This window comes from Protopterus annectens, chromosome 6.part0 (genome assembly GCF_019279795.1).
Source record: "Protopterus annectens isolate FY-2018-M chromosome 6.part0, PAN1.0, whole genome shotgun sequence".
NCBI lineage: Eukaryota > Metazoa > Chordata > Ceratodontiformes > Protopteridae > Protopterus > Protopterus annectens.
The window spans coordinates 581,910,101-581,928,286 of record NC_056737.1 but is presented as its reverse complement, the minus strand read 5'-3'; the positions used below and the strand labels follow the sequence as shown (position 1 = coordinate 581,928,286).

General features: G+C 36.1%; 1 protein-coding gene across 1 annotated transcript in view; it reads right to left on the bottom strand.

Annotated features, from left to right (window-relative positions):
- The window catches only part of MDGA2 (MAM domain containing glycosylphosphatidylinositol anchor 2), a 4,933,289-nt gene that overhangs the window by 2,652,565 nt on the left and 2,262,538 nt on the right, over positions 1-18,186 (bottom strand). The window contains exon 6 of the mRNA XM_044074257.1: positions 5,301-5,570. Coding sequence (XP_043930192.1) covers positions 5,301-5,570 — 270 coding nt within the window. The remainder of the gene's footprint in view (positions 1-5,300; positions 5,571-18,186) is intronic.

The window sequence follows — 18,186 nt, the reverse complement described above, 5'->3', positions numbered from 1 at the left end:
TTGTGATATAAAAAATGAGACTACAATAAATCATTTAAAAACTTTTTCCACCTTTAATGTGACCTATAACCTGTACAATTCACTTGAAAAACAAATAAATCTGTTAGGGAAAAAATATAAAAAATAAAAAGAGTACAATAAGCTGGTTGCATAAGTGTGCACACCCTTAAACTAATGCTTTGTTGAAGCACCTTTTGATTTAATTACAGCATACAGTCTTCTTGGGTACACACCTACCATCAATTAAAGAGACTCTGGTTAACCTCAAATAAAGTTCAGCTGTCCTAGTAGGATTTTCCTGACATAGGTTCATAGGTAGGTACTAAGCCATCATCCCAAGGGCCTACGTAAGCCTAGCCAATAAGGTTCCCTGGCTTACGCCGCCCAAGAAAGTTATTTTCCTGTGCCACTATCGAGCAGAGACACAGAAGTGATCCCTGGGGTGTATTTCCTATTTCGCATCCACTCATCAAGATTTTTCTTGAAGAGTGCTAATGAAGAACTTTGCTTGACATAGATGGGTAGCCTGTTCCAGAGTATGGGAAGTCTCTGGGACAGCAGTCTATCCCTCCAGCATGTCCTCTTTATTGTGATGAATAGGTTTAGGTCCCTAGAGCATGTAGCTCGGAGGGATTGGAATTTCTCGATAGGTGGATGGGGGATCGTAGGTTTGTCCCAGGGATTACTCCCGTGTCACTATTAGACAGAGGCACAGTAAACTAAACCTTAAAGTGCACAGTATACTCAAATCAAGGGGTGGTGTAAGCCATACAGAATCGGGCTAGGCTTATAATTGCCTCAGGGCAGATAGCCTAGTATGAACCTATGAACCTATTTAGGTGTAGCATGTCCAACAGCTCCGGGTTTGACATAGCTTTATATGTTAGGCAGAGATCACCTTGGAGTAGGCGATATGCTAAGGAGTAAATGTGGAGTTTTTTGAGACGGTCAGTGTAGGGCATTTGTTTGAGGCCAGTAATCCTCTTTGTGAGGTACTTCTGTGGCCTTTCCAGCTGCTGCAGATATCTTGTGAAGTACTTTCCAAAAGGGACGTTGTACTCTATAATGGGTCTAAGGGGTGTCGAGTAGAGGGGAACAATGACCTTTTTTTTCTGGATGAGAACCCTTTTATGATGAGGTGTGCCACGGAGAAGGACTTCCTGACTCCTGTGGCGATGTGACTATCAAAGGAGAGACTACTGTCCACCTGGGTCCCAAGGTCTCTTATCACACATTCATTGTCAAGTAGATTGCTGCCTATGTGGTAGTTCATGGGTACACAGTTTTTACCAAAGGAGATGACACTGCACTTTTTGGCATTGAGCTTGAGGCCATGGCTTTGACACCAAGCATCCATCTTAGTGAGGCCCTTCTACTCAGTTGCCTGCTACAGCAAAAGCCATTGTTTGCAGAGAGCTTACAAAGCATCAACAGGATCTTATTGTTGAAAGGTATCAGTCAGAAGAAGGGTACAAAAGAATTTCACACACTGCATATACCATGGAACACAGTGAAGAGAGTCATCAAAATGTGGAGAAAATATGGGACAACAGTGGCATTGCAAAGAACTGGACCTCCCTCCAAAACTGATGAAAAAACAAGATGAAAACTGGTCAGGGAGGCTGCCAAGAGACTTACAGCAACACTGAAGGAGCTGCAGGAATTTCTGGCAAGTACTGGTTGTGTACTATATCTAACAACAATCTCCCATATTCTCCATATGTCTGGACTATGGGGTAGGGTTGCAAGTCAGAAGTCTTGTCTTACACACAAAAAGATCCAGGCCAGGCTAAAATTTGCAAAACAATCTATCAAGTCTCCCGAAAGCATGTGGGAAAATGTCTTATGGTCTGATGAGATCAAGGTTGAACTTTTTGGCCACAATTCCAAAAGGTACGTATGGTGCAAAAACAACATTGCACATCATCAAAGGAACACCATCCCCATGGTGAAGCATGGTGATGGAAGTATGCATTGGGGTTGCTTTTCTTCAGCTAGAACTGGGGCTTTAGTCAAGCTGGAGGGAATTATGAACAGTTCCAAATACCAGTCACCTCTGACCCAAAACCTTCAGGCACCTGCTAGAAAGCTGAAGATGAAGAGGAATTCCACCTTTCAACATGACACTGACCCCAAGCATACATCCAAATCAACAAAAGAATGGCTTCACTAGAAGAAATTAAAGTTTTGGAGTGACCCAGCCAGAGGCCAGACCTAAATCCAATAGAAAATCTGTGGAGTGACCTGAAGAAATCTGTGCCCAAGAGATGCCCTAACAATCTGACAGATTTGGAGTTCTTTTGAAAGGAAGAGTGGGCAAATTTTGCCAAGTCAAGATGTGCCATGCTAATGGGTCTATATTACCATCTAAAATGGTAAAAATATCAAACGTTCAAATGAGCGAAAAGGTACATAAACAAACTTGATTTTTTTGGTGTTGCGGTACAGTGAGGAATGGCATATTTGCCCTTTCCTCGCTGTAGTGTGACCTCAAAGTTGGAATATATATTTAAAGGGGGTGTGCGGGGCACATCCCCCCACAATAGCAAGTTTGTTTTTGTACCTTTTTGCTCATGTGAGCATCCGATATTTGTACCATTCGCGATGTCCCCATGCTGACAGACTCCTACCCAAGAAGACTGAATGTTGTAATTAAACCAAAAGGTGATTCAACAAAGTATTAGTTTAAGGGTGTGCACACTTATGCAACCAGATTATTGTACGATTTTTATTTTTTATATTTTTCCCCTAACAGATTTGTTTATTTTTCGATCGAATTGTACAGGATATAGGTCACATTAAAGGTGGGGAAAGTTTTGAAATGATTTATTGCGGTCTCATTTTTATATCACAAAAACCTGGCATTTTAACAGGAGCGTGTACACTTTTATATCCACTGTGTATATCTATATATATATATATATATATATATATATATATATATATATATATATAGATATATATATAGATATATATAGATATACATACATGAGAGCGACAGAGAGAGAGAGAAGAATAGGTTGAAGATTGAGAGACAATTCATTTATGCTGTCCATGATGAAGGATGATTATTTGAATTAAAGCAAGTATTAATTTTTCACACAGATATGATCCTGTTATTTTGGTTATCAATATGGCATAATAAATTGACAGCAGTCAATGCAGATGTTATCAAGTAGATAACCTTGATAAATATATGTACAATACTTAGCATTTATACGTTCATACACCTGGTCTACGCCTATTGCATCGCATTCATTAATACTGTAACATACAACAGTTACTGCTGTTAATTACAACTAGGTTGCTTAACTAAACAGTCAGCATTTTGGTATCTTTCACCATAGTTCAGCCTATAAATCATTCTTCTAAGCCCATCACATTAAGACACGTACAAATAGGTGCAATGTTCCTGAGTGATTTAGATATGCAACTATCTAATGATCCAGTTTCTGCAGAAATCATACATTAAAACATCTGATGAATTATATTTTTAAAATCTGTTTAGCTGGTGTTTCCACTGCTTTATTGAGCTATGAAATTTAGAGTACATATGCCATTACAGTTTTTAACTGAGATGATGACAGCCAAACTTAAAACTGAAATGCTATCATTAAAACCAGTCTTACATGTATTACGAGAAATACATCTCAGCATACATTAATTCTGTTGTAACTAAATCTCAGCAAACTACATTATTTTCCTAATGTCCTTGTTTAGACACATGAACAACATTTGTGTTCATTCTTACCTTAGTCTTTCAATTGTCTATTAAACACAAAATTAATTTCTAACATATGTCAGAAAGGATACATTTTCCTTTAACAGATTAAAAATCACTCGTGTTTTTTGCTTTATCCACTGGAATATAATAGGCCACAACAATTTTGCAGTTTACGATACTGAACATCACAAGTGTTCTCTATTCTTCTGCATGCAGTTGCCACTTAGGAGCCCTTGAAGATGAATGTTTTATCTTACACTGAAAGCATGGTGCACACAAACGGAGGATTTATGAGTTAGAACTCTAATTACATTTCTAGTGACATATCTAATAATATCAAGATATAATGGCTGCATCTATTAAAGGCCTCATTAATTTCACAACGGGCAACATCTCCACAATCATTTCTTTAAGACAATAACCAGCAAATTATTAATCATTCGTATTCCGTACCAGTTTGTTTTAAAGTGCACTGCTACCAAAGAATGAATCTGTTCTGTCACTGCATCACTGATGTTTAAAGAGATGGGCATAGTTGGCTCTGGGCAAATCAGATATTTACACTTCATTGAATTTTGTCTACCTGATTTGAAAGTCAGTTGCAAAAACACTCCTTTCTTCCTTTTGGATGATTTTTTCATGAAAGGTTACATGCAGCACCTTTATATGCCAGATAATATAGGGTAAATTATAAAGTCTAACAGTCTATGTTGCAAATGCAATTTGGAAACTAAGGCTGACTGGGATCATACTTTTTATGAATGCATATCATAACCTGAGTTTAAAAAAAATCTCTTCAGTCATTTTTACAATCACTGTAGAAAAATACATGTGTATTATCTAAAGGATTATTATTAAACAATATTCCAATTTTGCTATGCAATAAAATGATCAATGCTCTCTTCTTTGATGTTCACTAGTAAAAGGAAGGAAAATAATTACAAGAAAATGGAAGTCTGGTCATTCCATGATTTTGGAGATTGCAACAATGTTAGTATATGATAAAAGTGCTATTTGAAAAGTAGAACAAAATCATAAGTGATAAAATATAAATTTTAGCACAAGCTAACTATACAAATATATAAGTAATGTTCTATGGGCTTAAATCAGAAATACAAATGACTTTTGCAATAGTCCGCAAACTTAGTTTATTAATAATTAAAACACTATAAATGCTTTGCATATAGTGCAAATAGCTTTAAGATAAACTTTGAGATTTAACATTGTTTAGTATTTTATTAATTACAATTGAGACAATGTATAATCAACAAATTTGCTCTGTATTCTTTAAAAAAAAAAAAAAAAAAATATATATATATATATATATATATATATATATATATATGTGTGTGTGTGTGTGTGTGTGTGTGTCCAGTTAAAAATATGGTAGAACTACATTTTATATAGCCCTGTGGGAAACCTGTTTTTAACTGTAAGACAGCAAGTTGTAATTTTTTTTTTTTTGCCCATCTTACAAATTCTGTCACTAGTGATATGTATATAATTGTTACATTTTTCAACATAACTTTATATGTAGAATTTAAACTGCAAATGAATACAATGAAGGTGGCATTACCTCTCACAATAATGGTAGTTGACTTTTTTGCAGGATTTCCAACATTGTTATTTGCGATACAATTATAGATCCCAGCGTCTTCTGATGTCACAGCAGGGATGGTTAATGTTCCTCCATTCAGTACAGCCTTTTTTGGTAGCATTCCATTGGTTTTAACCCAAGTTAGAGTAGGTGTAGGTTCTCCTCCTGTGGTTACACAGACCAAGGTAATGGCTTCTCCAGGATTTACAACTATGGGATCATCCACTAAAAGCTTAATGGAGGGAGAGGCTAAAAGAGAGAAAGTAGAATACAGATATAACAAAGGCTGTTGAGAAATACATTCTACGATTAATTGACTTCTTAAGTAAAAACAGATGCCTGTGGTTTAAAATATTTCCATAATCTTAGTCAGAAAATGTTAGACTTAAAATGCTTTTAAAAAACATAATACAAAAATGAGATAAAATATGTACAGCAATTCTCTGTTACAGTTCAACTGCTCACGTCTGAAGTACACAGCTAATATTCAGCATGATGCTACTTTCCTGTACAATAAAACAAAAAGGTTTCAGATGTGAGTTCTAAACTATAAATAATAGAAAGTTTTACTGACTGCAAGTGACAGGAAGCTGTCCCCAAAAGATGCACCCAACATTGCCAGCATGAATGACTGAAGGTTATGTGCTACAGAATGCAAAGGCATTTCTTTACAAAACTTATACATCACCAGCAGTACAATTCAACATCCTAAAGCACTGAAAAAATATACCTACAAAATGAAACACACCAAGGCCAGAGTTGGTATTATAAGAGCTTTCAAGCATCTTACTGCAGAATGTCTGCTGAAGTTTGCATGAGTCACATCTCGCACACACTACTTTTAAGACCGAGTTCACATGAAAGTTAGAAATGCAGCAGCAAAGTAGTTCAGTGTTAAGATGTCTGGCTCGCAGCACAAAAGCTAAGTTTACCCAACTGGCTTGAGATTTGAATGTTTGAATAGTCATTTATAGAAACACATACTCTGTTCTTCAGCACATTAGTTTCATGGATGATTATAAGTTCAATAATATCAGGTAAGGTGATCCTGCTGGCTGAATGCCTGTATTCGTGAGACGCAGCATTTTTGTGATTTGAACTATGTCTAGCGCCACAAAACATTTGAATTGTTCTGAAAGAGCATCAACATTTTCAGGGATTATCCTTGTTTAAATAGTTACAAATACATTTTGCTTACTCTCTTTTCTTTACCACTCAGTTTCATATACAATCACGATGTAACTAATAATAGGAAATGTCATCATGCTGGCTGAGTGTCAGAATCTATCAGATGCACAATGTATACATTCATAGGTGAACACTATATAAACAAATTCCAGCTGAAAATTTTAGATCATCCTTTCAATCAACCAGACTGGTTATAAACGATGCCAGGCAAGTACTCTGATATACGAGGGTAGCCTATTCTAAAAATGGGGGATACAAAACATTAGGTACCTGTCGTGTCAAAAGATATTGTTACTTTGATGGTATAGGTTCAAATCTTGAAACCGGTGTTTGCTTATCCTCCAAACCTGTAGAGGTGAAGGAGTTCAAAGGAAAAACTGAAATCAAAAGATTATGATTAATCAAGTCTTTTGATGACTGCAAACTGTGGGTAGTTCCCAAATCCTATTCTGATACTCAGAATCTCCATCAAAAGCTGGACCAAACAAATGTTTCTTGTGATAATCATGGATTTAAGTTTAAAGTCAATAAATAAAACATAGATTCCATTTGTAAATCAAGAATCACCACTGAATATCACATACATAACAGTCAAGTTAAATTTGTACCCAGTCATCAGTGAGTTGTGCACCTATACTGATAAACTCCTGTTTAAGCACCACATCTCTATAACTGTTAGAAATTAATTTTGCCTTGCACAACATATTCTTTGTTGTAATGTTTCAAGGTCCTGAGAGGTTATATGTAACTTCCTTATTATGACCATCACTGGATAAAATGCTCCCTTCAGCATGTACCTCAGTAAGCACAAAACCAACTCAAGAAATCTCAATATTTCCTCATTAAAACTTCTAAGGTTTTAGTAATGTTAGATACTTTGATAGACTAGAAGCCTTATCTGAACACACGGTCTCATATATGTTCTGGAAGGGTGAGCTCTCTTTAGTTCTATGAACTTTTTCACCTAACTGGAAGCACTGGAAAACAGGCCACCCACTCTACAGACCCAAATCTTCATTGCTACATTAATTTTAGATAATTTAATCCATGTTACAAAACTACTAATGAAAATTACAAACATGGCTTCTCTCCTTTTCTTCTAAAGAGAACCAGTTTGTTGACTATAACAGTAAAACAAAACCATATAATTAACAAAACAAAATATAAAATAATATCTAGATTCTGTAGATTATCTTTAGCACGTAAGCACAATGGAAAAATAAGACTGCATGCATAGCTTTGAATATAACTATTTTTTTAACAGTGGAAACCTTGTTCCTATTACAACAGCAAGCACAGACTGTGCAAACTCCAGATGTGTGAAAAATAAAACTTGATTTCAATAGCAAAAGAGTAAATTATGAAACTTATTACAGTTTTTGAGTGCAATTAGTTGTGCTCCCCCCACTGCTTTTTATTACATATACTAGCTCTGATTTCTACTGCGGTGATGGTGCTGTGGTAGCATTGCAGCCTCACAGTAAGACGTTGTCCTGTTCGATTCTCAGCTAGAGCATCTTCTGTGTGGAGACATGCATGAATGGGCATACCTTCATTGAAGGTTGTGCGTCAGGGCCGGCAACTCGGCACGTAAAAATCTACTTCCAATCATTAGTGGACCGGAGTTCCACTGTGGAAAAGCCGAAAGCCACAACAACTAGCTCTGATTTCTCTCTGTGTTAGAGTGAATACTTCGAGATACCATAGACGCATACTTCATAGATAAAGTTCATCTTAGCGAATGCTCACATGAGCGAATATCCATATACTCAAAACTGCAACTGTAGGGGGCTCTGCCCCCCCCAACCCCCAAATATATATTCCAACTCCGAGATTGCACTACAGTGAGGAAAGGGCAAATATTCCCATCCTCACTGTACCACAATTTCACAATTGCGGTTTTGAGTTCCGCAAAATTCGCTCATGTGAGAGTTCACTAAAATGAACGTTCGTTCATCTAATATAGACCATATATATACATATATATATATATATATATATATATATATATATATATATATATCTTATACACACACACACACACATATATATATGTGTGTGTGTGTGTGTGTGTGTGTGTGTGTGTGTGTATTCACTATACATGCTCGAAATTCTGAAATATTGAATTTTAGAATCTCGAGCCCCTTAAGTGGAAATCCTAAAAGATCGAAAACCCAGAAGCGCAAAATTCAAAATCACAACTTCTATACTACACATACCTTCCTCCCCACACGCAACTCTATCCTACATACAAACAGGGGGGCAAGCCTCTCTGCACCTCCCCATGTGCACTCCCTACTAAAATATACTAACTCCAAGGTTGCACTACATACACAAACACATGAAACACCACCACACAAGCTACATTCTCCTTGCACACACACACATCACAGTAACAAAACACACAAACACACACTACAGCCCCTACCCCAAACCCTTAAAGCATAAACACTTAGCTGAATCCATGAACACAATGCAACACCAGAACTCCTAATTCAACATCTCCGAAATGCGAGATTTTGAATTTCACTCTTCTGGGTTTTTGATCTTTTAGGATTTCTACTTTATGGGCTCGAGATTCTGAAATTCAATATTTCAGAATTTCGAGCATGTAAAGTGAATCCGTATATATATATATATATATATATATATATATACACATACATACATACATACACACACACATATATATATATATATATATATCATAAATAACTCATAACCCTCAACATTTTGAGGTTTAAGGTTATGGTCTGAAGAAATACAACAGGAACCCTAAAAAAGACACCCTGATATTCACCTTCATTTTGAAGAAAAACTCCATCTCTTACTGAGAGTTATGAAATGGCATGCTACAATGCTATAAAGACCCTTGTTATTCCAGGTATAGGTACATTAAAAGTAATAATACTCTTTTTTTTAAGTACTAATATTATTTTTCTAAGTACTAATATTCTCGATAGCAAAACAAAGCAAGACTTGTTACATTGTATCACATGTTAAATATTTTGAGGAAAGGAAAATAAACTGGATGCATTACACTAGAATAAAAATGAACACTGCACTATCATCATAAAGGAAAAAATACACAGCCATTCAAATTTAAATAAAAACTAACAAAGGTATTTACAAGGAAGATGGCAATCCTACTCTTCAGAAGCTCTCACAACTGAAAACATGCTAACTCTGAGGTCACACAGCCTCTGGTTTAAGAGAATATTGTCCTTACTCCTGATGCCCAATAATACTGAAGCAGAGATTTAAACAATGTTTGGTATCAGAAGGCCTAAACATTAATTCTTACTGTTACATCATATGGTAAAAGTGCCATCAAAATAACTATGCTCCAAAAAATATAATCTATTAGGCAAAATGGATCACAACAATATACAAGTCAGAAAGACCATGGATAACTTAATTCAAGCTGAATGCTTAAAGTCTAATATCATTAAAAAGTAGCATAAAAGTTTAAGGATCTAAAGTAATTTATGATGGCTGGTATTTATAGTCAATTTCCATAGTAAGCATTGTGTTACTCAGCAGAAACCAGGTCCAAGCATCTGTGTACCATTTCATAGAACCAGTTAAAACTATATGGGAATGAACTAAAAAAAAAAGGTGCAGGGCAAGGTTCTGCAAATTACCATATAATGATACACAAATTAACCACTAAGCCATCACAGCTGTAAAACACATCTGCAGTATAATCACCCTTGCCACATCTCGAACCCAGCCCCCTGTCAATGACAGCACAGCACATTACCCACTAGGCTACTCATCAATGAAGTGCAGTCCAATGAAAGCACAAGGAGATGCATATTACAGTCTGTAAAACTAGGTTATGATTCACAGGGATAAGATCCAAAGGCACTTGGTTAGCTGCATGTGCATATAAAGGAACAAAGAAGACCAACATTTGTGCAGCTAAATTTGGCGTCGGACCCCCACTCTGCATTCCTGGAAACACTGGGAAACATAAAGGTCCAAACAAACACCTTGATATTGGGTGATTCCAATTATACAAACATTAACTGGGAGAACTACTCAAGTATGAACTCCTTGGCCTAACATTTCCTAGAATTTATAAACTCAAATGCCCTGAATCAGCTGGTTAACACCCCCACCAGAGGTGGCAACATATTGGACCTGGTCATCACCAACATGGGCGACTGATGTTCCACACCAGATGTCAACCCCTCGCTGGTTAGATCTGACCATAAACTAATCTCTGTGGATATCCACATTCCGCCACCACCCCCGGTCAAAGAAACCACCGTGAAAAACTTTTCAAAAGCAAACTTCACGTTACTTAAGACCAATGTGGGAAGTTCCAAAGCCCCCATGCTAAAGGATAATGCTGTCCAAGCTGCAAACTACGGGCACCTACAAGAATGCATAGATCGTGCTATCTCAAACAAAACCAAGACTCACTCCTCCAGGAAAAGGAAACCAGTCTGGTGGACCCCTGCCATAAACAAGCTATATGGCTTGAAGGAGAAAACTAGTGCAGAAAAGAGTAAAACCCCAAGAAGGGAAGACATCCCTGATCAGTATCAGCAAGAAACTACAATCCCTCATAAAATCATCCAGGGCTAGCTTCAAAAGAAAAATTGCCATGGACTCCAAAGATAACCACAAGGCATTATTTAGCTATGTCATGAATCTAAGTGACAATTCTCAGATCTGCTCAGAGTTAGTGCAGAATGGCACAAAATACACTGAACCGACCGATATAGCCAACATCCTGGCAGACAGGTTTAGTGCAAACTTCACCCCCCTCTCACCCCCAAAAAAGGGCCCATAACTATACCAGAAGAATGTAGTGCCCCTGAAATCACAGACGCTCAGGTTAAAACAGCCCTCTCTAAAGCCAAAAACACAGCATCAATGGGACCGGATGGTACCCCAAGCTGCATCCGACACTAGCTCAAAGATGAACTAACCCCTCACCTAAACACTCTGTTTAAACTCAGCCTCTCCACAGGCTACATGCCCACAGAGTGGCGCACAGCAACGGTTATTCTGCTCCACAAAGGTGGAGCCACAACAGACCCTGGGAACTATCGCCCTACAAGCCTCACTAGCTTGGTCTGCAAAGCTATATAGCGCATCATCATGGATCTCATTAACAGAGACATTGGAAACCTCCATACACTGGACCCAACCCAGTTTGGCTTTGTTAAGGGCAGACCATGCCTCCTAAACCCGGTGGACTTCTTTGAGATAGTCACCAAGGCTATAGACGAAGGAAAGGTGGTACACACAGCCTACCTAGACCTCGCAAATTCCTTTGACACCATTCCCCACTCAGGTATTATAGACAAGCTCACCAGTCTGAACATAAACCCCTACATCACGAGATGGGTTGCCAACTGGCTCATGGACAGAACCCACATGGTAAGAGTTGCAGGAGCTAGGTCTGACTCTAAACCATTTACAAGTGGCATTTCCCAGGGCTCAGTCCTAGGACCCCTCCTGTTTGGCATATACTTCTCACAGGTACAGGCAAGCACAGGAGGACTATGGCTCACCAAGTTTGCAGATGACTGCAAACTAGGGGCTATAACTGACTGACCGGCTGACACAGACATCCTCCAAAAAGGTCTCACTGAGACAAATACCTGGTGTCAAAACCACGGTCTCAAGCTAAATGCCAAAAAGTGCATAGTCATCCCCATTGGAAAAAACAAAGTACCCACAAACTACCACATAGGCAGACTCTTGAAATTTCTGCCTTATCTCTTGCTTATAATTTCAAAGGCATAAAGAAGGCAATGTATACTAGACTGATGCATTTCACTTGGGTCCTGTATGATCTCTCAGTAGCATCTAAGAATGGAAACATTAGCATTCTAATGAATTGTTTTCATGTTTACATTCAAGAACTGGTTTACCTCCTACTTATCTGGACATACACAGAGGACAGCTCAGGCCATCTTCATGATTATCACCTTGAACTCCGTTTTAAGCTCACTGCTGCTTACAGTGCTTCTTCTCATGGTGACCATATACGAAGTAAAGGTTTAGCTATCTTTGCTATGTAGGAGGTCCCCAGCTCTTCTTAAGTGTGGATGGCAAACATATATTCCCAGGTAGATGATGTCCATTTATTATTGACAGTGACATTATTTAAAGAAACTCAACCCCACGCCTATGGTTATGTTGGTGTAAGTTATGAGATCTGTATGTTTTTCAATTTTATCATTTACCATCTGCATTGGTAATCAACTGGAGTTTATATCCAAAGTCTATAAGCCTGGCATCATTTTTGATGATCAGTTAATATGTGAGGGCCAAGTACCTGCAATTATTAATGCTTCTTGCTTACATATGAGAGATAATGCCAGGATTTGACACCTGATACCGCTGGAAGATCTGTCCATTGTAACTCATGTCTTAGTTTCCTCTTTCTTGGAGCTTCCAGACATTCTGCCTGGTTGCATCTGGTGTAAAACTCTGACAAGGAGTTGGTCTGGGGTACACACTAATGTCAACATGCTAAATTCCCTTGCATACTGGATCTAATGTTATACAGAAGCTTGCTGATATTTTTTCTGTACCTGCATATATTTGGCTCCATGCAATTATAGGTTCCTAGGTAAGTACTAAGCTACCTTCCACTGGAGAAGATTTTAAGCATTATAAAGTTCCCTACTGGTGCTTTCATTAACCAATTCCATTTAGTGCTAGACTGGTCTTACCCATCTCTTGATTGCTTATTATATATTACCCCTAATTTGAACAACTGGGATCATATCATACATAATTTGAGGGGACCCATACATGGGATAAAGCATGCAGGAGCTGCTTCTGTCCATTAGCAGTACAGGGGGTAGTCCTGGGCTAAATCCTTTTTGTCACCCATAGATCTAAGGTGCACTTGAGTATGGACAGGGATGAACTTTGGTTTATGTGGATGGGGAGTCTGTTCCACTGCAGTGGTATCCAATGCAAGATATACCTGCCCCTTCAAACTTTTCTGTTCTGTTGATGTTGCAGAAGAAATTTACTTGCCCTACTGAACTTCTTGGGCAGTCCACTATACTACCCCAGTGCCTAAAGTAGCTCCAAAGTGCAGCTTCAGTCATCTGGGTACTCTGCCAATCAGAAGTTATACCATGGGAATCTCCTATCAGGAAAGGCTCTAGGACCATTCAGACTTGGCTGGTTTTAAGAAGTTTTTTTTAACATGTTTGCTTCTGACATGACTAAAATGTTAAACTAGACAGTTGCATTTGTTTTTCCCTTAAATTATTTTCTTTTTATAAAATATTATGTGTTTGTTTCATTATTATTTTAATATTTTTGTAATGCGCTTAGTGGTTACGTAAAGAAATAGAATCAAGGTTGAAGCTGAAAGTAGCCATCTGGAATTCTACCCAGAATATTAAAAAGTATCAACTTTGGTCATGGTGTAACCTTTAAAATATTTTTTCAATAAGATCCTTACGGATGACACAGTCCTAGCCAACTGAAAGCAAATACAAGAGTTACTAGTTAATAAGGGTGGAGTGAGACCTACTCCAATAAATTATTGGCTTGTAAGATTTGTCAGCTTCCTGAAATCCAGGGAAAAAGTCGCAGATAATCCAGTTTCATTTACTGACCTGACTGCAGGTGAAAATGTTGAAGACTAGGAAGAGGCTAACCTTCTCAACAGATGCACTTCCCATTCGACAATCCTCAGTGGTGACCAAAGACCTCAAAGAATCACTTCTGTAATGGTGACAAAGACTTCTTATAGGTTATGTCTCTTGTGAAAATGTGTGACATAGCCTTCACTGTGGCCTCTGGTACACTTAACCTGCTTGTGGTTTCTACAAGAACAAATAAAGTTTAATGTCAGCAGATGGCAAAACAACCGAGGAAGTAACAAGTCAGGGCCCTTTGGACTCCTGCATAAAACATGGAAACTAAACAAACTGCATCTTGAGTTATGCATATCCTATCATGTTAATTTTCAACAGTTTAATGCATGTGTCAGGACAGAAGCATGCAAATGTCACCCGATCAGTCTGGGACTCAGACTTGCCTCTGCACTACAGGTTTCTTCCAGAAATGGGTGGAAAAAGATCTGGCAGGAATTTCTTCAGTTTGCTAAAAAGTGCTTGCAAAATACAACACAGACAGAGGTTTAAATCTGTAGGAAGCTATCAGAGGGCAGGAAGAGACAACTAGCATTCTGCAGGGCTCAGTGCTGAGAAGAACTTTGTTAAAGATTTACAAATTTTAGCAGTAAACAGAGAACTGGATTAACGTATCTGCAGACAATGTGAAGGATCAACAGAAGGTGACAGATGAAGGACAATAATAAGAGAGACATTAGTGCACCTGATAATAAAGTCCTGCACTCTACATGTGTGTCTATGTAAAAGGGAAGAAAAAAGGACAGAAAGTTTTTTTTTTTCTCAAAAAATTTTTTATTAAATATATAAATAACAAGACAGTTAGAAGTTTTATACATGAACAGTAGGTATAAATAAACATATTTCGACTCATAGATGAGAAAACAATCCTTCAGGAGATTTAACATATTATTAAGTAATAATAAACGCATAATATGTACACTATATACAAGTTAGGCAACCTGAAAAAAAAAAAAAAAAATTTTAACATTAACTATTTATTATATTTAAGACTTTTCTAACACTAACTTTTTAATGCCTTTTTTTGGACTTCTAACTAAGTGCCTTTGAGCATCAATATATGAAAAAGCCATTTTCTGGAAAGTAACCCAATTTAGTTTGGTTTGATCCAGCCAATTTTGTATTATGTAAAGTTTTAGTAATGAGCAAATAAAAATGATAACATGAATATCTAATTTTGAAAGATGAATTAATGGAATATGAAGAATAGCAAGTTCCCAGGACAATGTAGACTTTTGGTACCCCATTTTCTGCAATCTGACTTTCAAAGAGGTCCATAATCTGTGAGAAAAATGACAATACCATAAGATATGTAGAAGGTCTGCTTGGGGGTGAGAACAACATGAACATGATGGGGATTTACTTGGGTTAAATTTATTTAATTTGTATGGGGTATAGTAGGCGTCATTATTAATCAATAATTGTGTATATGATAATTTTTTAAAAGGGATAAATTCCTTTGTGTATCTAATGGCCAAAAGTTTCTGAGACTCTGACAATTGGGTTATAACCAACCAAACATTTGATAAAAGACAATTATGGTCCATTATTAAGCTATTGATTAACTTATAAGAGTTTGAGAGCATTTTATCTGATGAGGAAAGTATTTTGATAATCGTGTCGAGGTTTTTCATTTGTAGTTCTATGTGGTCTAAACATAAAACTTGTTTTAATTATTACTCTTAGTTGACTAAGGATTGGTGAATAGTTCCAATTTACTTTCAAAATTTTACGCAATCGGGTAAAGATAAGTCAAGATATTTCAAAACATCTCTAACTTTTAAATTTTTATTAAAGGATATTTTGTTAAGTTAAAGGGTTTGTTGTCTATCATTATATTTGGGTTTAGATGAATTGGTTGAATAAGGTGAGAAATCTTTTCTAGATTACATAGTTTGAGTAAGGTTTGGAAGGCCCTAATCTTTTGTTTAATTACAGTAGACATATTTTTAATAAATAAACTATCCAAAGAGATAAAAGGAATAGCTTCTGGATTTATATTTTTTGAAATGATGTAATTGTACCATAATTTTATCCATAAAGAATGATTTGTATAAGAAATATTCTTGAAATTAGATATGGTGAGAAGTTTATTAGATGAGACAATCAAATAATAGAGATATAGATTAGGAAGGCCTAAACCACCCTTGTCCTTCAAAATTGACAATCTGGAATAGGAAATTCTAACAGATTTAGGGAACCATAAAAATTTTGCCAAAGCTTTATTTACAGACTCAAAAAAGATTTTGGAATTATCTGATCAGATGATGTGAACTGGTAAAGGAATTTAGGCAGAATGTTCATTTTAATTATGGCGCCTTTGATAAAAGTGAAAGGTTTAGATGTTTCCATCTGTCCATATCAGATAATATTGAGTTCCATACTTTATTGATGTTATTTTGAAAAGAAGATTTATTATTGTGTTCTAAATTGATACCTAAATATTTTATACTATAAGTAAACTGAAAATGATGATCTGAAAACAAAAACGATTTATGTGCTAAGTGATTTAAGGGAAATATATGAGTTTTAGAAGAATTTAAAAGATAATTCGAAACTGAAGAGAAGTAATCAATGGAGTTTGTTATTTTTCTATAATCAGATAATGGAGTTTGGAAGTAAATAACTAGATCATCAGCGAAAGCTGAAAAATGAATTTTGGTATTAAGAATTCTGGGGACATTATGAAAAGTATTTTGAATAATATACAACAACAAAGGTTCTAAATAAATGTTAAAAAGAAAGGGAGACAATGGACAACCCTGTCTTGTTCCTCTGGTAATCTTTATAGTTGAAGAAAATTGACCATTAATGTAAAGTCTAGTAAACATATCTTTGTATAAAACTTTTAAAAAATGTATAAAGAATAAAGGAATATTGAAACATGACATCGTTTGAAAGAGAAAGTTCCAACAGACTCTGTCAAAGGCATTTGATGCATCAATGATCAGAGCATATATAGGGTTTGAATTTTTTTTAATGAGATGAATGATAGACTCTAAAGACAGAGTATTATCCCAAGCATGTCTGTGGGACATAAAACCTGATTGATCTAGGGAAATAATTGAGGGTAGAATCCGTTTCAATCTGTTAGCCAAAATAGATGATAAAATCTTAATATCTACGTTTATTAAAGAAATGGGTCTATAATTTATTGGGTCAGATTTTTCTTTATTATTTTTTAGAATTAGGATGGTTTTAGATGTATTCCAATGAATATCTGAGATATCGTTAACTCTTATATGATTATATACTTTGAGAAGAAAGGGAAGAATTACCAATTTGAAAGTTTTGAAAAATTCTGGAGTAAAACCATCTGGACCAGGAGATTTTCCCAATTTAAGATTATCAATTGAATCGAGATTTCTTGTACGATATAGGAGCAGAAATAATTTTTGTTGACTATCATTTAATTTAGGGAAATGTAGAGAATTTAAAAGATTTTAAGTGATTATCATTAACTGAATTAGAAGAGCCTGAATATAAATCAGTATAGAGAGAAGTGAATAGCTGAATTATCTCTTCATCCGTGTTATATAATTTATTTTTATAAGATAAAGATGAGATTTTCGGTCTTTCAAAATTAACTTTAATAATTCTCGCTAATAATTTAGAAGGAACCTGGGCCCATTCTGAATATGAGGCAAGTGATTTTTGTTCAGCTAAAGAGAGATTATTTTGGTGAAGCAAAATTAAATCTTTCTGACAGTCGAGAATTTGTTTTCTATAGTAGGGTCATGATTCAGTCTAAGATGATTTTCCAAGGAAAAATTCTAGATTTTAAGAACTCCTCTTTCTTAAAGTATTGCTTTTTGAAAAATGCTGCTTTACTAATAAATAATCCTCTTAATCTCACTTTACATGCAGCCCATTGTATGTCATAAGGAATGTCTGATGACCCCAGGTTATTTTCCATTTCCTGTAATATTTCTGAACATTGTTTGCAATATCTTCATTTAGCAGTAAATTATTATTTAAAGACCACTTATTAAAGTAAATTTTATTTTTAATATTAGAGTTTATGTTTAATT